At 37.1% G+C, this 21,360-nt stretch overlaps 1 protein-coding gene across 2 annotated transcripts in view; it reads left to right on the forward strand.

Moving 5' to 3' along the window:
- INTU (inturned planar cell polarity protein) overlaps positions 1 to 13,333 on the forward strand; it is a 43,111-nt gene extending 29,778 nt beyond the window's left edge. For both annotated transcript variants that reach the window (XM_071555561.1, XM_071555560.1), the window contains exons 6-16: positions 231 to 320; positions 713 to 790; positions 1,560 to 1,749; positions 4,277 to 4,330; positions 5,507 to 5,569; positions 6,595 to 6,816; positions 7,330 to 7,752; positions 8,244 to 8,344; positions 8,973 to 9,162; positions 10,387 to 10,541; positions 12,387 to 13,333. In XM_071555561.1, the coding sequence (XP_071411662.1) occupies positions 231 to 320; positions 713 to 790; positions 1,560 to 1,749; positions 4,277 to 4,330; positions 5,507 to 5,569; positions 6,595 to 6,816; positions 7,330 to 7,752; positions 8,244 to 8,344; positions 8,973 to 9,162; positions 10,387 to 10,541; positions 12,387 to 12,498 (1,678 nt within the window). In that variant the 3' untranslated portion in view covers positions 12,499 to 13,333. The remainder of the gene's footprint in view (positions 1 to 230; positions 321 to 712; positions 791 to 1,559; positions 1,750 to 4,276; positions 4,331 to 5,506; positions 5,570 to 6,594; positions 6,817 to 7,329; positions 7,753 to 8,243; positions 8,345 to 8,972; positions 9,163 to 10,386; positions 10,542 to 12,386) is intronic.
- Positions 13,334 to 21,360: the final 8,027 nt, after the last annotated feature.

Below are 21,360 nucleotides of genomic sequence, written 5' to 3' on the forward strand. Positions count from 1 at the left end.
TATCAAGTCAGAGACAAAACCACAGTGACTCAAGTTGTTTAGGCAGTAGCATTTTAACTAGAACAACATGCCTGAAGTTGGACTGCTCAGCCTGCAGGTACATTGATTTGGGGGAATTTCCTTGTAGTGGGTAGCAGTGACTAGGATTTGTAATTCGGTGAAATTTTTTTAACTCATAATTTTATAACTTCAGACTGTTAACAGAAATATTTCTGGTTTAATTTTTCTAGTTCTTCCCTTTTCTTATGTGAAAAACTGGTTCAAGTTGTTTACTGGAAAGAATCTGACAAGTTGCTCATAATTGGCCTTCCTGAAGAAAAGTGAGTTTCAAAGGAAAGGTTTTGTTTTCCTTTAAATTTTATTTTGTGTTCTCAAATTGAACTATTATAACAAAAAAAGCAAGAAAGGGCTTACAGTGTGCTCTTTGTGCTAAAACTATTTTTCATACCTGTGATTCCACTTTTTTATTGACTGTATTCTCATCTTTATATATCCATTATTGGAGTTTCATTTCCTCTGAAGGGAGCAAGATATCAGAAATACTTGTGGGTTAGAAAACAGTAATATTCTAGGATATGGTAAATTCAAGTACTTCATAGAGACCGCTGAATAACATCAGTAATATTACAGATTCATGTGTTCTAGGAAGATCACTTATTCATAGTAAAGATGATATAACCATTGCTGTACATTTTAATTTTTATGTTTTTAGTGTGCCACTTTATCAGCTGAGGAACATGATTGAAGATGTTGTCAGGACCTTGACATTTATGTATGGTTCCTTGGACAGGTGAGTTCTTTCAAAAGTATTTTCAGTCACACATTTTCCATTGGTGCTCACTGAAGGACAAATAGCATTAATTTTCATGCCTATGTGGCATTTCTTTGCATGTTCCTTTACTCTTGTATAAAAAAACCAGAATTCTGTTCTTCTTGCCTTTTGCTTTCAGCCTAAACACTTCTAAGACACTTTTAAAACAGTCTTTGTCACTTACAAAACTTTTGTTCTTGATTAGGTTGAATCATTCACATAATCTAAATCACTGTGGCTGTCAGCAGCACTCTGCAGATGTTATCCTTTGTGTTCAAGCACTGTCTTTAAAACATACGTATGAATCAGTATTATGTTTTTAATAAAGTAAACACTCTGGACTTCTCAATTCTCTTTGTCAGTGACTGTCTTTCTCTGCATTTGGAAATCACCCAGAAAATTTTCAGTCTTGACTGTAACCTAAATAAAATTGCTTTCATTCAGCTCATGGTTAACGTGTATATGCCACAGAGAAAGAAAAAGAAGAAATCTCAGTTTCCAAAAGGATGAGACTGATGTTTGACTCATCTTAAGTTGCTCTAACACATCTACTATGATACCATACTTCTTCAGTTTGTTCTTTAATTGTAGGTACTGCTTGGGTATTAGCCTGGTGGGGTTTTTTTATGTTAAAAATAAATCCAAATGTAGCATCATGCTGCAGAGAGACTTGTGTAGCACTGAGGGTTATATAAACAAGCTGCAAGTTTCTCGATGTTATTCTAACTTGGAGTTCATGTTTGTTCAGTGCTTTTTGCCAGGAGGAAAATGTTTCTCGCCTGGATCATTTTTTCAACCTGTTCTTCCAGCGGGCACTTCAGCCCACGAGGCTCAAGCCCAGTGCCAGCACCAGTGCTCAGCACTACGAGGCCTGCAGTGCTGTGTTTCTGGACAGTCTCCCTGGCCTGCACTGGCTGACACTGCCTCGGGAAACCAAGGTAATGTCCTTTTCACAGCTCTCTGGAAAAACTTGTGTATGAGAGACCAAAAACTCTATGCAAGTATCTTCTGCTGTTATTGTGTCATTTACCTTTGCCCATCCAAGACCATCCCTTTTCCTACCAGATCCTTCATTCAAGTTTGGAGCTACACTGTCATTCCCACAGAAAACAGATTGCTATTATGAATGTAGTTTGGTGGCTTTCAAGTTATCTAGGAAGAGAATATGATGACAAAGGAGTTAAAACTTTATTTAAAATATATACAAACACATCTCTAAGAACTAGGATATAGAGTAGGGAAAGCAGCCTCTAGTATGTATCTTTATGGATGGTTGATTTTGACCATTTAAGTATTTTTTCAGGTGGGAAATACTACTCCAGAAGCCCAAAGCTTATAATTTAGGAGAGTTATAAATGACTGTTGCAGGATCAAAATAAACATCCATATAATTTGTTTGACACATACAGGTACAGTTTTTCTGCACCAATCCTCTGTGTCTGGTTACCTCCCAGCTAGAAACTAAGTTGTGTATGAAGCAGTAGTAAGACAAAAGGTAGATCACTGTAAATAGAATTACAGCTGCCAGTCATAAATGTCATTTTCATTACTTTAGTATGTGTGATTCTGGTTTAGGATATGTTAGTCTTGTCATGGTAGTGTTTGTTTTCAAGAGTTTTCTTTCATGGATAGACCCAAAATATTTGTAAGTTTGTAGATAACATAGTTAAGGCTAATTCTAGTTATTAGATCATGATTTTAATCTGAGCTGATCATTAGCTCCATTACTCAAAACTATTTTGTCAAATAAAAGAAATGAACAATAAAAGAAATGAACAATAAAATAAATGAACTATTTCATCAAATAAAAGAAATTAATGGTTGTACTTACTGAACTTCATGGAAAATTCAAAGTGCTTCTCAGAATGGCATTGTGAAAAGACTGAGTTTGAATGTTCAAAATTACCTTATTTCTGCAGTGGCATATTCTGTAATTTATAGGATCTTTATTTGAACACAGTATTAACTAGAACTTTTGTGGGTTTCTGGTTTTTATGTTTAATAAGACCCCACTCTATAATTTTCTTGAGTGTGTTTGCAGGGGAAGGGATGAAGGGGTTAAGTCTTTCAACTTTACTATTCCAAGGGTTTGCAGAGTTATTTCAGATTTGCTGTGGTTCAGTAATAGAAGTTACCATGGATGTTCCAAGTTGTGCATCAGTCAATGCCATTAGTTTCCAAACAGAATTCTGTTGGTAGTGTGGTCTTCTCTCTTTTCTCATTTAAAGGAGATTTATCTCCTCCTTTATCTTTAGTTGCACACTGATAGTAATTTAGTTCTTTTTAATTTACCCTGTTGTATGTGTCCAGATACATTTCTGCTAAATATGTGCTTCAGGATAATATGTTTGCAATAATTTTAGTCCAACCTCTGCTTATATAATACGTATGAACACCCTGTTAAATATATTTTCGCTACAGAAGTGCTTATTTATGGAGTGTCTCAGAAAAGAGATCGGGTTTTTAATTCTCTCTCAGGTTTCTGTAGAGAGACTCTATTGCCCTTTGTTCTGTAGTTCACCTTCCAGGTTGTTTCTTTCTTGCCAAATAGTAAGTTTTAAAGGTATTTAGACAACAACATTGTTGATATTTATGATACAGATTTCACTTTCCATATTTGTCTTGAGATCATTCATATTCTCCAGAAAAACGTCGTTGCAGAACATGACATTTCCAGTTAACATTTTAGTGAAGATCTTTATATCTTATAAGGAATATAAAACTAAAAATGTCAGTTCTTTGGGCAGAAAGCCATTTAAATTTTGACTGGGGAAAAGCTGAAAGACTGGTTAACTTTCAACTGCCAACAGCCTTGCTGACATTGCTCTGTTTGAAAACTGACTGTGTTTCAATTAGAGGCAACCTGTTAATGTGGCCCAAGAAGTTTGTAATTACAAGGTTTAGGTTCTTTTCTTTAAGAAGCACATTTATGTCATGGGTTTCAGTGCCTAGTACCATGTTTCTTGAAGGAAAGTACTCTTAATAAAACTGACATTAACCAGCAGCTCTTGCAGTTACAGAAATAAGGACACTTAAAACAGTTTCAGTAGAACAAAGATAATGTGTGAAAAAAAGTAGATCCATTGTGTAAAAGATTTTTCTGATAACTCAGTTGGATGCAGTAGTGTACCAGATTTGAGATTTGTTCTAGACATCATGTTTGAAAGCACCCTGAAAGTAAGAGTGACACCCCCTGTGTGCATTTGCAGGCACACAAGGAGAGAAATTGTAGGGTTTCAAAGAGAAGGGAGATAGTCAGCAATTAAGAAGGATTTTTCTTTAATCTGATGGCCCAAGGTGTTCTTGGTATTTGATGTTACTATTGAAAAGTAGGTGCAAATTTTTATCTGCTCTGTTTGTATTGTGGCTTCTAATCTGAGAACAGCAGGAGAAAGCAACCTCTGCTATTACGGGAAATTACTGTCTTGGAAATGCCTATTAAGAAGTCCTGTTTAAATATTTCAGATGGAAATTGACACAGCACTGAGTGATCTGGAAGCAGCTGACTTTGCAGAGCTGGTAAACGTTTTATTTTGGTTTGCATTGCACACTATCTCTTTGCCTTGGTGTCATATTCAGTGGTTTAAAAAAGCACTAATCAAACTTACTCACTTTTTCTAATCAAGTGTGAGTCAAAGCAAAGGAATATTATATTATTCTTTTAAGGTAGCTCAGTTTACCCATTCTATTTATCCTGAGTTTCTCTCCATGTTTAATATTCCAAGGTATTGTAATCCTATAGGATTAATCACTGAAAATCAATGATTTAATATAATTTAAGTCCATGGGATGACTACAAAAACACTTTAATTTCAACACAGCTGATTGTTGTTACATTTCTACTTTGTATAAATGTCTCCTTCCCAAGCAATTGTGAATAAACCTCAAAACACCTGTGGAGCAGTGAGAACTTCAATCTTCCTGTTCACAGAAATCAGAAATTATGCTTATTTTTAATCCTGTTAAAGGAGGCTGTAGTAATTCACTGAAGTAACTGTTGCTGTGCAAGGTGTAAACATATTGAAATTTCAGCTTTACTTTGTCATGAAAGAGCTCTCCTAAACTCATATTCCAGAACAGTTACTTGAAAATTCTGTTCAAAAGAATCACTGTTCTAAACAACTTGGATGATTATTTACATAAAGCAGTGTTTGTGAGTTACAGTTCATTGCACAGAAATTGACTGCACCTACTTAATTTAAATACAGTATATCAGTCTAAATAAACATGGTGTTACCAATCAGAGAGCACTGGGCATTAAAGAAAAAAATCAATGAATGGGTATATTTTGGATAAAATGTCATACTGGAAAAAATGCTTTGACTTGAAAGTTTTACTCTCCGAGGGCCCCTGGTGTCAATAGTTATGCTGCAGATACTTTGCTGTTAAGAACTGGGAGAATGAGCATATCCTAACAAAAATAGTTAATGAACACATAAAATTAAATAGGAAACCTTGTTCTTTTCAAGTGACCTTTTTGTAGAAAATTGTAATGATACGAAAATCAGTAATGAAGGTTAAAAACTTGCTTTTTCCCTTTACTGCTCAGTATTAAGTGCAATGCTGGTAATGAGAGGTGGTCAAATATGAAAATATTAAATAATGTATTGATTACAATTTACCAGAAGTAGTTCACTTGCATTTGGTAAATAAAATAAGCATTCTGAATTAAAAATTATGCTTTTTTTCCCACAGTCTGAAGATTATTATGACATGAGAAGATTATATATGATTTTGGGCTCTTGTCTCTTCTACAAGGTAGAATTAATGATTAAGACCTAAAGATTATGAAAATGCATCTAGAAATCTAATTTAGTCATGAGTTATCCTTTTCAGAACCTCACAAATAAGAAACAAATGTATGACTGCTTTAAACACCTATTTTTAGTATCAGATCTAAACTCAAACACCATAACAGAAAAAAAATGTGTCAGGAAAATATAAGTACTGTATGATCAGTAAGAACAAAATACTTCTTTGAAACTGGAATTTTTTGGTGTATGATCAGAGGATTGGAGAGAAGAGTAACAAAGCAGTAAGAGTCAAATCAAGAGAGACTGTAGGGTATTCTAATAGGAATTTTTTTGTTCACTGCCATTTTGTAATAGATGATCTATCTTTAATCTGTCTTTAAATCCAAAACTTGAGAAATTGTGTTGACAGCTTTTTTCATTTTGGCCTCATTTGTAAATTTATTTAATAAATAGAGGGTGTAATCAGCAGTATAAAGAGGAACATAACAGCCTTTACTTAAAGAAAACTTTCATTTTGAGGATTTTATCATCCAGTTGTTCTTTATGCTGGTAGTGTTATAAGACTAAAGTATTCCCACAAATGAAACTGTACAGTATCTACCATGACAGCACTTAAATCCCTTAGTGCTAGAACTGCTGCTGTGCTCTGTATCTTCTTTGGAAATTTTATTACTTCTAGTGAAAGCTCACTATTCTTGGAGAGTGAATTAAATGAGGATTCAAGCACCTTAACCCTTAGGTGTTTTTCAAGCTGTTAAAGCCAAGCATTTCCCAGCTTGCCTTTGATAACTTGCATACATACTGATGTTTGATTTGTTTATGTTTCAGTATTTTTAGTCTTCAGATGTGGTGCAAAATCTCAGTGTTACCTGTTGTACAACTGTATACCAAAAAGACATTCTGTGAGCAGAAAGCTTAAGATGACAATGCATGAGGAGCAGGGATACCTCTATATAAAAAGTACTCTGAAGTGATACAGTGGTATTGTATTTCTTACTGAATACACCTCCTTCTCTGTGTTTAATTCAGGGTTACTTGATTGGTAATCACTTGCCAAAGGAAGATCTTATTGATATAGGTTTATATTGTCGGCACTATTGTCTGTTACCCTTGGCAGCAGAGCAGAGGATTGGTCAGTTAGTGATTTGGCGGGAAGTATTTCCACAGCATCATATCCAGCCATCTGAAGGCTCAGGTTTTGCAGGATACAGTGAACCTGAAGCAAGATACTTCTTACTGATAGTTGGCTTGGTAAGTTAACAATTGCAGTATGCCCATTCTCTGGGGCTCTTTTTTGCTGTTGTGTCTTGCCTGTTGTTCACTAAAATAACACTTTTCATGCATTTTATTTGGTAATTTTACAGAATACTTACATTGTAGTTGTTTTATGGGATAGAATTTATCATTTTAGCATTGTTTATACATCTGCAAAGCTTGCAAAGTGTCAGCATCAACTTGTTTTGTTTTTATGCCTTTTCACTTCAGTTGAAAATGTTTTCACTTTCATGATCTTGTCTTTTCAGAAATGTGTCTGGTTTTGTTGTTTTAGATGTGGACTCCCTTTAAAGCAAACAGCTAATGAGATTGTAAACAGCAGCTTTAATGTTTGTGTCATTAACTTAAATAACACAGTAACAGAAAGAGATGAGGAAGGGCAGGAGTGTTGAATACAATGCTTATTTTACCCAAGTCTCAGATGAGATAAAACACAGCACATACTGTATATTAAACCAAAGGCTTACATTGCTGCTTTCATATTTTCAGAGACACTTCATGCTGTGTGTCCTGCTAGAGGCAGGAGGCTGTGCATCCAAAGCTATTGGGAATCCAGGACCAGACTATATATATGTCGATCAGGTCAAAGCAACCATACTCCAGCTGGAAGGAATAGATGCTAGCATAGAGGAAAGGCTGGATTCTCCTTCCATTCCACCTTTAGCTTGTGCTGACTGCTTCCTTCCTGCAACACGTGACAAACTGGATATCTCAACCACCTCACCTATCCTAAGCAAGATACAAAACCCTTGCAAACCAGCGGCTGCTTTGGCGAGCAGAAGGTCCCTGTTTGGGGACTCTTCCCTAACAACAAGGAAGCCAAGCCCTCCAAGAAACAGTGGAAGACCCCACCAGGGTAACGAAGGCCTTGCGGAAGATGAAAGCACTAATCCACAGCCTGTAGTGGATCAGGTCTGAGAACAAAGGCAGAGAGAATTCATAAGTGTCTGGTGGGCTTGGGGGAGCTGGCAGTTCTTTCAATATAAAAGAATAAATTTAAGAGTCCCTGAACTTAGTAGAAAATACTCCTGTTGCCTTGGGAAGCTTTGGGTCAGCCTCAGAGCAGTCAGATGGGGTTTTTTTATCATTGCTTGTAAATATTTGGGGTTTTTACATGGCTGAAGTGGGCACAGCTGCCTTGGAATCAGCAGAAATAATTGGAGAATATCCCTGATGTAAACTTAAGTTACCAGGACAAATTGCTGTACAGTTGTACAACTGCTTGTAACTCATTTTAGTTTAAAATAGGCTATAAAATACATTTACATAAGTCAATGCAACTGTTTGGGCCTTTTTAAAAAATGCTACGTTATTTTCTTCTAAGTAGGTGATTTGTTAGTTTGATTCTGTTTATCCTTTAGCTGTGTTTTCTCTGTTACTTCATCTATCTGCTTGTTTTTCAGGCTGCTAGAAAAAAAACCACCCTGCCAAATCCATTTCATTTAGGAGGAAACCTCAAAAAGAACCTTTCAGAGAAAGATACAGAACTACTTAATGCTATCAAGTAAGAAATTATTAAGTAGTTCATTTTTTAGGCCATATTTAGATTGCTTTTCAAATATACACAGATCACAGAAGTTCCTGCATAATTTTATTCTAGCCAAAACTCTGCTATGCAAGGATAATCAGAAGTGAAGCTCTTAAATTGAGAGCTTAATGAAACGAAAAATAAAAAATAATACAATAGAAGACTGTGAACAGTATGTCACAATTGTATGCACGTCTCACATCTCTGTGTCCTTGAAAGTTCAAGTAAAAGTTCTGGGCCACACATACACATACCTTGTGCCTCCCTGGTTTCTTTAGGTAGCTGTACAAAGGACAACGCTTTTATTTCTCTTTACCTTTTCTTTTTTGGGAGCAAATTTGGAGAACACAAGTGGAATACCTAACTGGTACCATGATTTTTGATCTGTTGTTAGTTGTTTTTTAAAAGAGACAGTCCAAATCAGAATTTCCTTGGTGTAAAAATTGGAACCTTTTGAAAGCCTGCATCCATTTTTGTACTCTGTTATTGTTACCAGCAAAAAATTCTGTCTTAAGAAACAAAGTATATGTTGACAAACTGAAATTTCTCTCAAAATTATTTTAATAATAAATGAATTCTGATTTTTTTTCTTTTTTTCTTTTAGGTTGACATCTGGTCCTGAGAATACCCTGTTCCACTATCTCTCTTTGGAAACAATGCAAGGAATCTTTATTACTCCAACTCACAAAGAAGTAGCACAGCTCAGTGGCTCCATCCACCCTCAGTTAATCAAGAATTTCTACCGGTGCTGTCTTTCAATTCGTTCCATTTTTCAGCAATCCATGAGGAAAGAGGTACAGAAATTTTGCTTCCCTGTTTACATTCTCAACTCAGTATTTCAAGATTGTTTTCACTTCATTGTCTCAGTGGTTCACTGTATTTGCATGTGTGTCATTTTTAAAGCTCGTGATATCACTGTTATGGCCAGGTTCTCAATTTATGAGATAATCCCTTCAGATCAGTCATTTTGTGTTCAATGCACACTTTTATTTTGCTAAAAGTCAGCTTTGCCAATTGCACGTTGATTTTTACTGACATGGAACAATTTTCTATACTAAGGAAAGATACAGGAGGGTTGTCTGTTCCAAAATCTCTACGAACTGTGAGTAATTTAGACTATGCTTTATTAATTTATTCCAAAGCATGTTTAAGGAAATTTAAGACACTCGGACAAACATTATTTGTTTTGCTTATCAACTGCTGAGTTGCATTTCATGTTTTCTTCTACCATTTCTGAGAAATTAAGATAGCAGTGATGTATTGACCATCTTTTCTAGATCTTCAGCCCCCACTTCATTATTGTAGGCAACTGAAAGTTGTGGTTTCTACTTCTGCATTTGGCAGACCTAAGTTCCTTGAGATATTTTTCCAAGAAAACCTTTTATTTCACCTTTGAAGCAACTGATTGGAATAGGAGTTTCATTTGCAGATCTAGAGATGAATTGGAACTTCTAAGGTTTACTCAAAAGCTTTGTATAAAACATGACTAAAAGCTCAGCAAACATAAAAATATCTTTATTTTCTATACATCTTATGCCCTCTTACTGAGTAAAAGTAAGAAAATGCTCTGAGCAAAGTGCTCCAGCTGTTTATTTACAAAAAGAAATGCCTGCCTGGCCAAGTTTATTCAATGGACTTTTACTATCACAGTTCTTAATTAGGGAGGCACGCTGAGAAAGAAAGATGAGAACTTTAGCTGTTGCAAGACACTTTTTTAAAGGAGCTGCATTATCTCAGATGTCTTATTAGAGAAATAGTATTCAGCTAGAAGGAAAATAAAGTCAAAAAAAGAGCATATGTCTCATTCCAAGTTGTATAACAATGGAAAAGCTTTTTGATGCCAAAACTGTGGAGGAGAAGAATGATTGTAAAAGCAAATTAGTTACATCTTCTAAGCCTGGCTTTTTGACAGTGATGTCATTCAACAGAGAGTTCTGAAGAAATCATATAGTTATATTTGCTAGTTTTTATGTAACCATATTTCATTCTTTACTACCATTTCACCAATTGTTTTACAGAAAAAGAAAAAGGCAGGCAGTGGAATTTCAGAACTTAGTAAGGCAGCTGAGGACCCAGGTCTGGTAAGAGAACATGGAGTTTTGTTTGAGTGCTCTCCTGATAACTGGACTGACCAGAAGAAACCACCACCAACAATGAATTACTGGGTTGTGGGGTAAGTTTAAAGACAGATTCCATCTCTGGCTTTTAATTTTGAGTATGCCGTTGTACTCTTCAAGAATAAATTTAACTGTAGCACATCACCAGAAATGCTTGAGTAGGCTGACTGAGGTAGCTTTAATTTGGGACTGGAAAGTTGCACTGGTGTGAAGTTCCACCTTTAACTGAGGGGAGCAACATGCCAGTGTGAAAACAGCATGGAGCTGCAGCCTTTGCAGAGGGGAGGGAAGATGTTTAAAGAGAAAAAAGAAAAGCAGTTATTTCCCACCAAGAATGTACATAACTGCCATTTGCATGAAAAAATTTATAACACAAACATTTTAAAAATGTTTATGCTACTGTTGATATATTTTTAAAAATAATTATAATGCTACACAAGGTTATGCACAGGTATTAACAGCTTTCCTTATTGGGGTCCCCTTATCCCAAATAATGGGAAAGCATGAATGATGGTCAGAAGAACTCAGGCACAGCAGGCATCAGAAGGCTTAAAACTTAGAGAGAGTTTCAACGAAGAGTTTATTCAAGACTCTATTCTTAGTACACCCACACCTTTTATATCCTCTCATATCTAACATGTCATGACATTACTGGTTAACCAAATCACCTCACATATACCGAAGCATCTCATTGGTCACAGAACCCCACACACACTATAGGTAGCTCTCTTCTCTTTAAGGGAGAACTCTAAACTGCTTGCCTTCAGGGATACACACTCTGGCATCCCCCCAAGTTGCTATTGTAGCTCTTTCCCTAAAAGAGCTCATTGGATTAGTATGTGGCAAAGTACCTACCCCAGTGTATTAAGTTTAAAAATGAGAAATTTTGAATACTGGCATGTGCTCCCAAGGACCTTGATTGCAGCTTGTAGCCCAGAAACCTGGATTGCTGCAAACGCACCAGTACCACAGAAATAGATCCTGAAAAACCTGAAGATTTTCTCCATACACAGCCTTGAGAAAACCCAGCAGAGCACTATCAGTGGATGGTAATTCCACTGATACAGTGGAGGGGAAACCTCAGCTCCAAGGGGCAAGTGATAAAAGCTCAGGCAGTGATAGCTCTTTCAGTTGCTGGCCCCTTGAAGCGCAGGGAGGCTCCTTCCACTCCCGACTAGCGCTAGTGCCCCAAGGAAAGACAGCAACACGAGTCAGGAGTCCACGGCGAGAAGCAAAGTTTATTGGAACACCTGGCCTTATACAGGGAGCAGTGGAATTTTCCAGAATATGGGAAGGGAAGGGGGATGAGAAAGGGAGGAGCAAAGCATCCCATTGGTCCATATGCAAATTGAGGGGAGGAACAAGGAAAGGACCAATGGGAAACCAGGGACAGAACACAACCTTATATTGAAAATGGTGCACTGCACCAAACTGGGGCCAATCAGGGAAAGAGTGGTGGGAAAAATGCCCTAAGGGTTTGTGGGAAGAAAAACCTGGATAGGGGTGACTAGGGAAAATACATAGGGAAGCCATATTGCTATACAATTTTATTAAACAGGGGAAACATCAATGTATGCTTTAAACTTTTCAAAGTCTCTATGGAGCTGCTGCAGGGTCTCAGGGCGCTGGGGTCTCGGACCTCCACATCCTCGTCGACCCCTCTCTTGTAATACATCTGCCATTTAATAATTTCTTGATTGCCCTGGCCTCCTCCGACAGAGAATAACTTGATTTAAAAATTATATGCAGGAGAGACACTGAACTTTGCCAGCTGTCTTACACAGCAATTAGTTTTAAGTTCTTACTTAAACCTCATAGTACAATCAGAATTTATCATTTGAGGAGAAAAAAACCCTATCAAGTCTGATGATTTTCTTTTTTTTTTATTTTTGTTTCCTCAGGAGACTCATTCTACACCCAAAACTTCAGGAGTGTTATGTCTGTTTTCATGATTCAGTCACAGAAGCTGTTGTTGAACTAGCCTTTAAACTCTCTTTTGGCTTAATTACATAGATGAGCTTCCTGGATACTCAGCCATTCTTCATGGAGGTGTTTGTTATTTCTTTAAATTATTCAATATGAAGGGAAATGAACTCAACATGGGTGCCCACCCATGGTATATCTTTGAAATGCTTTAGAAAAAAATAAATACATTGTGGTATAACATAGGTAAAACTTCTGTGGTGATTATTAAAATCTCAATTGAATGCTTGACAACTAAAAAAAAACAAAGTTCCTATTTTTATATACTCTCAATTTTTTTATCCTGATCATAACTTTATTATATGAAAACATCACCTAATTTACACAGTCACTGCTGTCAGTGCAAAATATGCAATGAAAAATGATAAGCTGATCCTCAAAGTACTCTCTGAACATCTGGAAATTGGTGATGAAGGAATTAAAATTCTTTCAAATTAGTTAAAATTTTGCACCTCTAAGGGCCTCGAAAATACTGAATGTTTTCAGTAGCATTGTGTTGATCAACACAGAAGGAAATCTCTAGACAATTCATGTCACTTAGACACAAAAGTAATGGCTAATTATTTTGCCAGTATGCTTTCCTACACACACAAGGACTATACTGCGGTTGATGTTTACTTGACTTCATGAGTTTCAACTATTAATACTTTTAGTTCTTAAAATGAAATTTTGAAGACAAAAAGATAGGGGGCAGGGGAGATGGTTTTCAGACTTCTGCATGGACTTTGGCTTACTTCATATTCCTAATTTCTTAATAAAAATGCGTGTTTGGTAAAGAAAAGTAAAGCGTTTCTGTATTTTTCTTACTTAACATATTTCTCATGTTTATTTAAACATCATTTGTTTAGTTATATCTTCTACAATTTACAGCCAGATATTATAAAACCTACTAGGTAATATCCATGTAAGGCAAGAAGAGTAGGCAAGTTTGCAAAATCAGAATTCTACAAAATTTAGCTTTCCTACAAATTATTAAAATATTTGTAAATTACAGACCAGCTGCTCCTAAAGCTCTTTTTAGTTAAGTTTAGTTTAAAATGTCAAATGTGGGGGTCTTTTTATCTCCAGCCAGCACATTTAGATCTGGTCATCTGCACATTTCATCATGTTCCAGGTCAACACTTTTTTTTTTCTGTTGTTTCTACATGCTTTTCATAAAATGCATGACTAGAGTTGCATTTTGAACAACAGGATGAAAAAGTTTAAGTGTTCAGGAAAGTAAATTCAGTTCCACAAGCTCTCATGACCAAATCTTTAGATCTTGTTTTCACTGATAAGCTACAGCTCTCTGGAGCAGTTCTGAAATAGTCAAATCAAATGTTCATACAAGCCCATTCTCATGGAGTGATTCACAGCTTGTCTTGATCATTCAACAGTTGCTTTCATTCCAAGCAGTAGAAGTCTTAGGCCTGAAGATTAAGCATATGATTGAAGATTTTGTTAATCAGCTTTCTCCAAAGTTTATGATTCCTAGCACATGAGCAATAGTATTTCACTTCGAGGCATACAAAACTGAATTATGTCAGTACTGTGTTAGAATTGTTCCCTATCTGTAAATTAAGTGATGTGAGATTTACTCTGTTTGAAAAATAAAAATATATCATTCTATGGATAACATCTGAACAACGTCTTTGAAAAGTCTAAAATATGTGAGGTTTGGATATTAGATTTTGTAGTAAATGGAAAAAGGAACATATAGAAAAGCAAGCAGTCCTTGCTGCACTACTTTTAGCAGGTATGTTTGTGTACAGAAGTGTGTATCTGTATGGAAAAAGGCAATTATTCTGATGTTTGTGTCTTGTTTCAGACTTTTAAAGGCTGTATTGTTTCAGTGTTAAAAAGGATATTTAAATGCTTTAAAAAGAGGACAACTAACCTATCTAGATCCTTGTGTTCAGTCAGACAAGGTTACTCTGCTGCCAGTTACTGGCTTAAACTGGGTTTGACTCAGACAGGCAAACACCCAAGTGACTCATTGCCAGAGAAACACTGTGAATATATAGATGTGTGGAGAAAACAACAGAGGTGGAACTCCTTCAGTACCCATCAGCTGTTTAGCTTGGCTTGCTTCTTCACAAGAAACCTTCCTTTAAACAGAACTGAGGGTGTCCGAGGACGGTACAATTCTTATACTCAACGCAGTGTAGTAGCTCTGCCTCCTCAGCTCCATTTAGCTCCTTTGGCATTTATCTTAATGTCCAGAGAAACACTTTCTTTAATTTAGAAGAATAACATAATTCAAAAAGTTTTTGATCCCTCTATAAACCATTTGGTGTTGCCTCAATATGGAGTGTGAACACCCCCTATGGCAGCGTAAATGTGTAGGCAAAATACTTCAGGAAAGCAATTTCTACACATTGCTGTGAAATACTCTGCTACCCTGCCCTTTCCACAGGTATCCCTAGACTCAGAAATGTATGAAGTAGGAAGTTGAAAATCTAAGCTATTTCTCACTGTTACTAATGTTCAACTCACACTTTGAGATTTTCTTGTGCTAACACCAAATTCACACAGCATTTTAAATGTCAGAATAAATCAGATTGCCAAAACCAAATGCTTGAAAAAGAAAGGACCTGGAAAGGAATATTTTTGGCCTTTGTTACAGCTCATACTAAATAGAAGAGATACTGTACAATATACTTGGTGTAGTATAAACTTTGGAAATTTTGAAGTTTTTTTGTTATTTTTAAAGAGCCATTTCTTTCTCTGTATGATTTTTGCATTGGTGATTTAGCAAATGTTACACAGCATTTCCAAACAGAGGCTCTAAACTTTGCTTTGAAGGACAAATACAGATTTTCATGTTCAAAGTGGATAAAGGAAAACAGGTAAATAATCTTTTGCATATTAGTTGTGCTTAATATACAAACCAGACCTGGTCAAGAGCTGAGCAATTGTTTCCCTCTGCATGGGTTGGTAATTAGTGGTGGCATATTGACAGTTTTGTAATGACCTTCTTTTCTAAAAAGAGGAGAAGTCATTATGGCTTACTATGTATCTTAAGTAATAATAAAACCTGTTTTTTGATCTTTAATGATTAATGACTGTGAGGTGCATGTAAATGTCCCTTCATTCAGATGGATTCTTGGAAGACACAGCTCGACACCCATGGAACTAATTACAAGAAATCATGGTCTTGGAGTATGAAATGTTGATATTGGCATTTGGCAAATTACATAAAATTCATTCATATCAGCAGAATGGAAAATAAGTTCTTCATATCTAATTTAATATGAAAATAGATGGAAAATCTGCTTCATTTGTCTCTGTCTTAGGCTATGTGCTCTAGGTTTCTCTGGTTAGATTTTGATAATTTAGACAAAAATGCAGTGTTCTGTGCTTTCTCTTGTTGACAGTTCTTTACTATAATGCCAGAAACTTTTCTTGCCACCAACTTTTCTGTTAGTGCTAACCAGGAGAAACTCTGCCAATCCTTAAAGTTTGATTAATCTCCTATCTCATGCAAATTCTTAAACAGTCCTATTTCAATTACAGTCATTTACTATGTAGAGTTTAAGGTGGTTTTCTTTCTTCTTTCTTTAACAGTGGAAAAAGTAAAACATGCATTATGTAAATAACACTGTTTATAGTTCTTCAAATCTCCTGTCTCCTGGAAGTGCTTCCCTACAGCTTACATGTGTATGACTCAAATTTTAGAAACTTTCCATGAATAACACTCAACATTAATTTCCTTAGAAGTGTAGCATTTAGCAAACTGGCATATCCATTGCTGAAGTTCAGGATCTTTGGATGCTTTCTTGTATGTTTTGTTCAGGATAGGGGATGGGATACAACAGCTGCAGTGTTGTTCTTACTGAACCAGCAAATAAAAAGTGATTTTGGGTACAATTAATTACAAAAGTGGCAAAAATCGGCACATGCTTGACTGCAGGGTAGGGGTTGTATGACCCCTGCCCACATAATCTCCTTTCATCATCAGCTTCCTCATCCCCCTGTACAACCTCTAATACTGTGTTTCAAGGGTATTTGTATCTATGTTGTGGCATGGAGCCAAGCCAGAGAGGAACTCAGCTCTGATAATAAAGAACATCCAGTGTCATTCAGTTAGTTTGTACAATACTCGAGTGGTTTCCCAGCATATTATAACTACTTTCTCACCCTATTTTCTCACCCCTCTATGCTCCATTGATCATCTAAATCAAAATTACCCCCGTGCACCCCTCCGTGTCTTAGAATCATAGAATAGAATCATAGAATCGATTGGGTTGGAAAAGACCTCCAAGATCATCGAGTCCAACCCTTGGTCCAACTCCAGTCCATTTACCAGATCATGGCACCCAGCGCCACGGCCAATCTGCGTTTAAAAATCTCTAGGGATGGTGAATCCACCACCTCTCTGGGCAGCCCATTCCAATGCCTGATTACTCTCTCTCTAAAGATTTTTTTTTTGATATCCAACACATTTCCCGTGGCAGAGCTTAAGCCTGTGCCCCCTTTTCCTATTGCTGAGTGCCTGCGAGAAGAGACCAGCCCCCACCTGGCTATAACTTCCCTTCAGGTAGTTATAGATAGTGATGAGGTCACCTCTGAGCCTCCTCTTCTCCAGGCTAAACAACCCCAGCTCCCTCAGCCTCTCCCTATAGGACTTGTGCTCCAGGCCCTTCACCAGCCTTGTTGCTCTTCTCTGGACCCGCTCCAGCACCTCAATATCCTTTCTGAACTGAGGGGCCCAGAACTGAACACAGTACTCAAGGTGTGGCCTCACCAATGCAGAGTACAGGGGAAGGATCACTGCCCTAGTCCTGCTGGCCATGCTATTTTTTATACAGGACAGGATCCCATTGGCCTTCTTGGCCACCTGGGCACACTGTTGGCTCATGTTGAGCTTCCTGTCAATTAGTACCCCAAGGTCCCTTTCTGCTTGGCTGCTCTCCAGCCACTCTGTGCCCAGCCTGTAGCGCTGCAGGGGGTTGTTGTGGCCAAAGTGCAGGACCTGGCACTTGGCCTTGTTGAACTTCATCCCATTGGAATCAGCCCATCTCTCAAGTCTATCCAGATCCCTCTGCAGAGCCCTCCTGCCTTCCAGCAGGTCGACACTCCCTCCCAACTTGGTGTCATCAGCAAATTTGCTGATGATGGACTCAATCCCCTCATCTAAATCATCAATAAAGATGTTAAACAGGACTGGACCCAACACAGACCCCTGGGGAACACCACTAGTGACTGGCCACCAGCTGGATGCAGCTCCATTCACCAGCACTCTCTGGGCCCGACCCTCCAGTGAGCTCCTAATCCAGGAGAGGGTACACTTGTCCAGGCCATGGGCTACCAGCTTTTCCAGGAGTATATTATGGGAGACAGTATCAAAGGCCTTGCTGAAGTCCAGATAGACCACATCCACAGCCTTCCCCTCATCCACCAGGTGGGTCACCTGATCTTAAAAAGGTTGGTCAGACAGGACCTGCCCCTCCTAAACCCATGCTGGCTGGGTCTAACCCCTTGTCTATCCTGAAGGTGCTGTGTGCTTGCACTCAGGATGATCTGCTCCATAACCCTGCCAAGGCACAGAGGTCAGGCTGACAGGCCTGTAGTTGCCAGGATCCTGCTTGCAGCCCTTTTTGTGGATTGGGGTGACATTGGCCAACCTCCAATCATCTGGGACCTCCCCAGAGAGCCAGGACTGTTGGAAGATTATAATGTTTGTTATGCTTTGTTAGTAGATCCTTGTTTTGTCCCCTTACTATGTTTAAATGTTTCAGTTGTGCAAGTAGTTTGTTTTTAAAAGGAGAGTGTCTGTAAGTGTAAAATATGCATCAATTTCTTTACTGAGTGCTGCTGACTGACAGTTCCAGGAGCCTGGTGACTGTATTATTAAAATTGCAAAGACAGAGGAACTTCTGGTCTGTACCAAGGTTTTGGTATTTCAGTACACCAGCCCTTCTATTTTGAATGTTATAACACCATTGAGATAGCTTTTACAAACAAAAAGAAACACATTTAAAATCTTTATATGATATTCTAAATATTTATTATGAACTAAAGAGTGTGTTAGTTACAGCTTTTCTATTTACAGTTTTTTGTGCTCAATAGACTATTAGTGAAGAGCCAAGTCACTTTACGGTAGGATTAACAACAGAATTGATCCAAATTATACTTTTTATCTCCTGGACTTGACATACATTTTACAAAATTTGTGCAGACATCTGGGTTTTTTTAAAAGGTACATAGCTTGATGACAGTTTTTAGTAGAAAACCAGGATCTGTATTCGTTTTCCTGCTCAGAAGCTGTATTTGGAGTAAGGCAAGTTTGTGAGTAGAATAATATTGTTTAACAGCTCAGCCCATGTAGGTAGAAAAACAGTCTGTGTGGCACAGCTGTTCTTCAGGTGTGAGGCAGAATCAGAAATAGTCAAAGCTCAACACAAGCCGAGAGTTACTTCTCATGGAAGTTACTTGTAGTGGATATGACAGTGAATTATTAGCAATTAATGTCAGATCTTGCTGCTAACTCTTAGGTAATTTTACTAGGTTGTCCAGTAGCATTAGAAGTACATTTAATAATATAAATTATTGTTGTGAAGATCATCCTCAAACAAGAAATTAAAAAACCCACAAAAATACTCCTGAAAAATTAGGACTTTGTTCCCTGCATCCCTGAGGAAGTTTTTCCATGTGATAATAGAAAGGAGTTGTTAGTTCCAAAGTCTGTATATTTTTGTTTCAAGAATCTTTTCTCTCAGTATTCCAGGAGGTGAAAAGAAATTCTGAATATATGTTGTCCTAGAACTTGCTTAGATCATTTAAAAAATCCCAAGGATACTTAAATTCTTACATAATGCCTGCATACCTCTGGTAATCTGTACTAAAGAAGAGAGACTTTGAAGCTTACACCATTAGCACTACTGACATCTTCCTTTTGGACTAAATACAATTTCACTGTCTTCAGATTCTGCTTTATCTGCTCCATGAGCAGCAGGCCTGCAGTTCATGCTGGTTTTACTCATAAGTCCTGGGAATTAACTTATCACTAGGATAAAAAACATAATTTATATTATTAAAAACATAAATTATAATCAAATGGAATAAGATAACAGGTTTACTAACACAAGAGATGAGACTGTGAGAGTTTATGTTGTAGATGTACAAACATATTTTTGGGGGGATCCCCGTTTCATTCATGTAGTTCCGAAGCTTCAGCTACAAATGAAGTTGATTAGTATGATTTTTAACAATTCCTTATCATGCTGCTCATTCTGATCCAAGTGGAGACCCTGAATTAAATATAGCACCTTATATTTTTCCAGTTAAAACTGTATTTTCCAGATGGGATAACTTTGCAAAATAACAAGCACACTACAATTGCTGCTTTCAGCAGTTTGTTTCTGTCAGCTAAGCAGTAATAGCCATTACCAAATAACCTTTCATTTGCATATATTCAAAACAAAGTATGTTAAATGGTCCTCAGGTGTGTTACTGTACTTATTTATACTGAATATGTGAATATACATTTTATATGTGTGTATCACAATGGCCCAAAGTAGGCAAGATTGTCTTTTCTGCCATTATGGAGAACCTAGAACCTTACACATTGCAGGTGGATTTGATTTCAGATGTAGCTAATTTAAGTTAAAACTTCAACAGTGAGTTTAAAAAGAAAGTATCTTCTCTCCAGTAAAATTTGACATAAAGAGAGGGATTTGGATTCATGTCTCTCAAAAAAAAGGATACACATTTTTCACAAGTGAAGACAAAACACAGCTGGTTCCTCATACAGCCCTTAATATGTTTTAGAGGACTCTATTGATCACTGCAATCGACATGGTATAAAAATAATTCAGTGATATTAAAGAAGGGGGAAAAATGAGCTGTATAAGTTTTAACAGCATTGAAACAATTCAGAGCACCCTTAGGACTAATCTCATTTAATTCCTAAGCCTCCTGCTTGCCCAGTAAAGCTTAAAAGAAGCATCAGAAGAAGGATCACAGCCTTTCTAAATTTAGCCATTGCAACCAGCTAACAGAGCATGACACCACATAAATATTTATTAGGCAAAAAAATCACTCCCTTGGAGTAAGTGAAACATTAGTGAAAAAGTTCCTTAGTGTTTTTTACTGTAGAAAGACAATGAATTCAAGAAAACACTTTCTTGTCTCTTGTTGAAAATTCTCATTGTTTCCATTTTATTCATACTTAATGTTACACATCTTGAATTTTAAATTACACCTTGTCCCTGAATATATCCTGGTAACAGCAGTTTCCTTGGGCTGTGAGCAGAGCCCGTGGTAAATGCATGTATGGATCTGCCAGGGGCAGCTTCTTTATGAACCACAGTAAAAAGAAAACTTGCTTCTCACCTGTTGATGAGAACACCTGTTGTGTTTTCATGGTATTTTAAAGCACAAGTCAGGACAGCAGAAGAGTTTGTGTTTGTTTTCAAAATTGGCATTAAGAAATACAGCCATTCACTTTTCTTCCTGTCCCATCTCTCAGACAACATTGAGAAGGCTTTCATCTGGCTGGCAGCATTTTAAGCCAAAACATAGCACAAAAATATAGACTCAAGCACTGAAAAGCTTGGAACACTTAATACAGTATTTCTTGAGAAAATTTTAAATGGCTTATCTCAGTATTGAGGATAAATCTTACTGTGTACTCTTTATTTCTGAGGTAATATTTTTCAATAGGGAAAGGAAAAATAAACTAAACCTTGTGGAGTACTGATAACTTAAGAGTCCAAAAGAAGCATGTAAGAGGCCTTTATGTAAATGTCTAGTTTCAAAGAACTTGAGACTAGCAGCATTCTAACATTTCTCCCCAGCCATCAAGTTGCACATGAAACCCTTAGCTCATGGAGTTTGTATAAATATTTTTTGAGCTGCTGAAAAATCAGATGTAGTCCCTGGACCAGAACTGGAAAGACTTGGACAACC

Source organism: Pithys albifrons, chromosome 5, assembly GCF_047495875.1.
Source record: "Pithys albifrons albifrons isolate INPA30051 chromosome 5, PitAlb_v1, whole genome shotgun sequence".
NCBI lineage: Eukaryota > Metazoa > Chordata > Aves > Passeriformes > Thamnophilidae > Pithys > Pithys albifrons.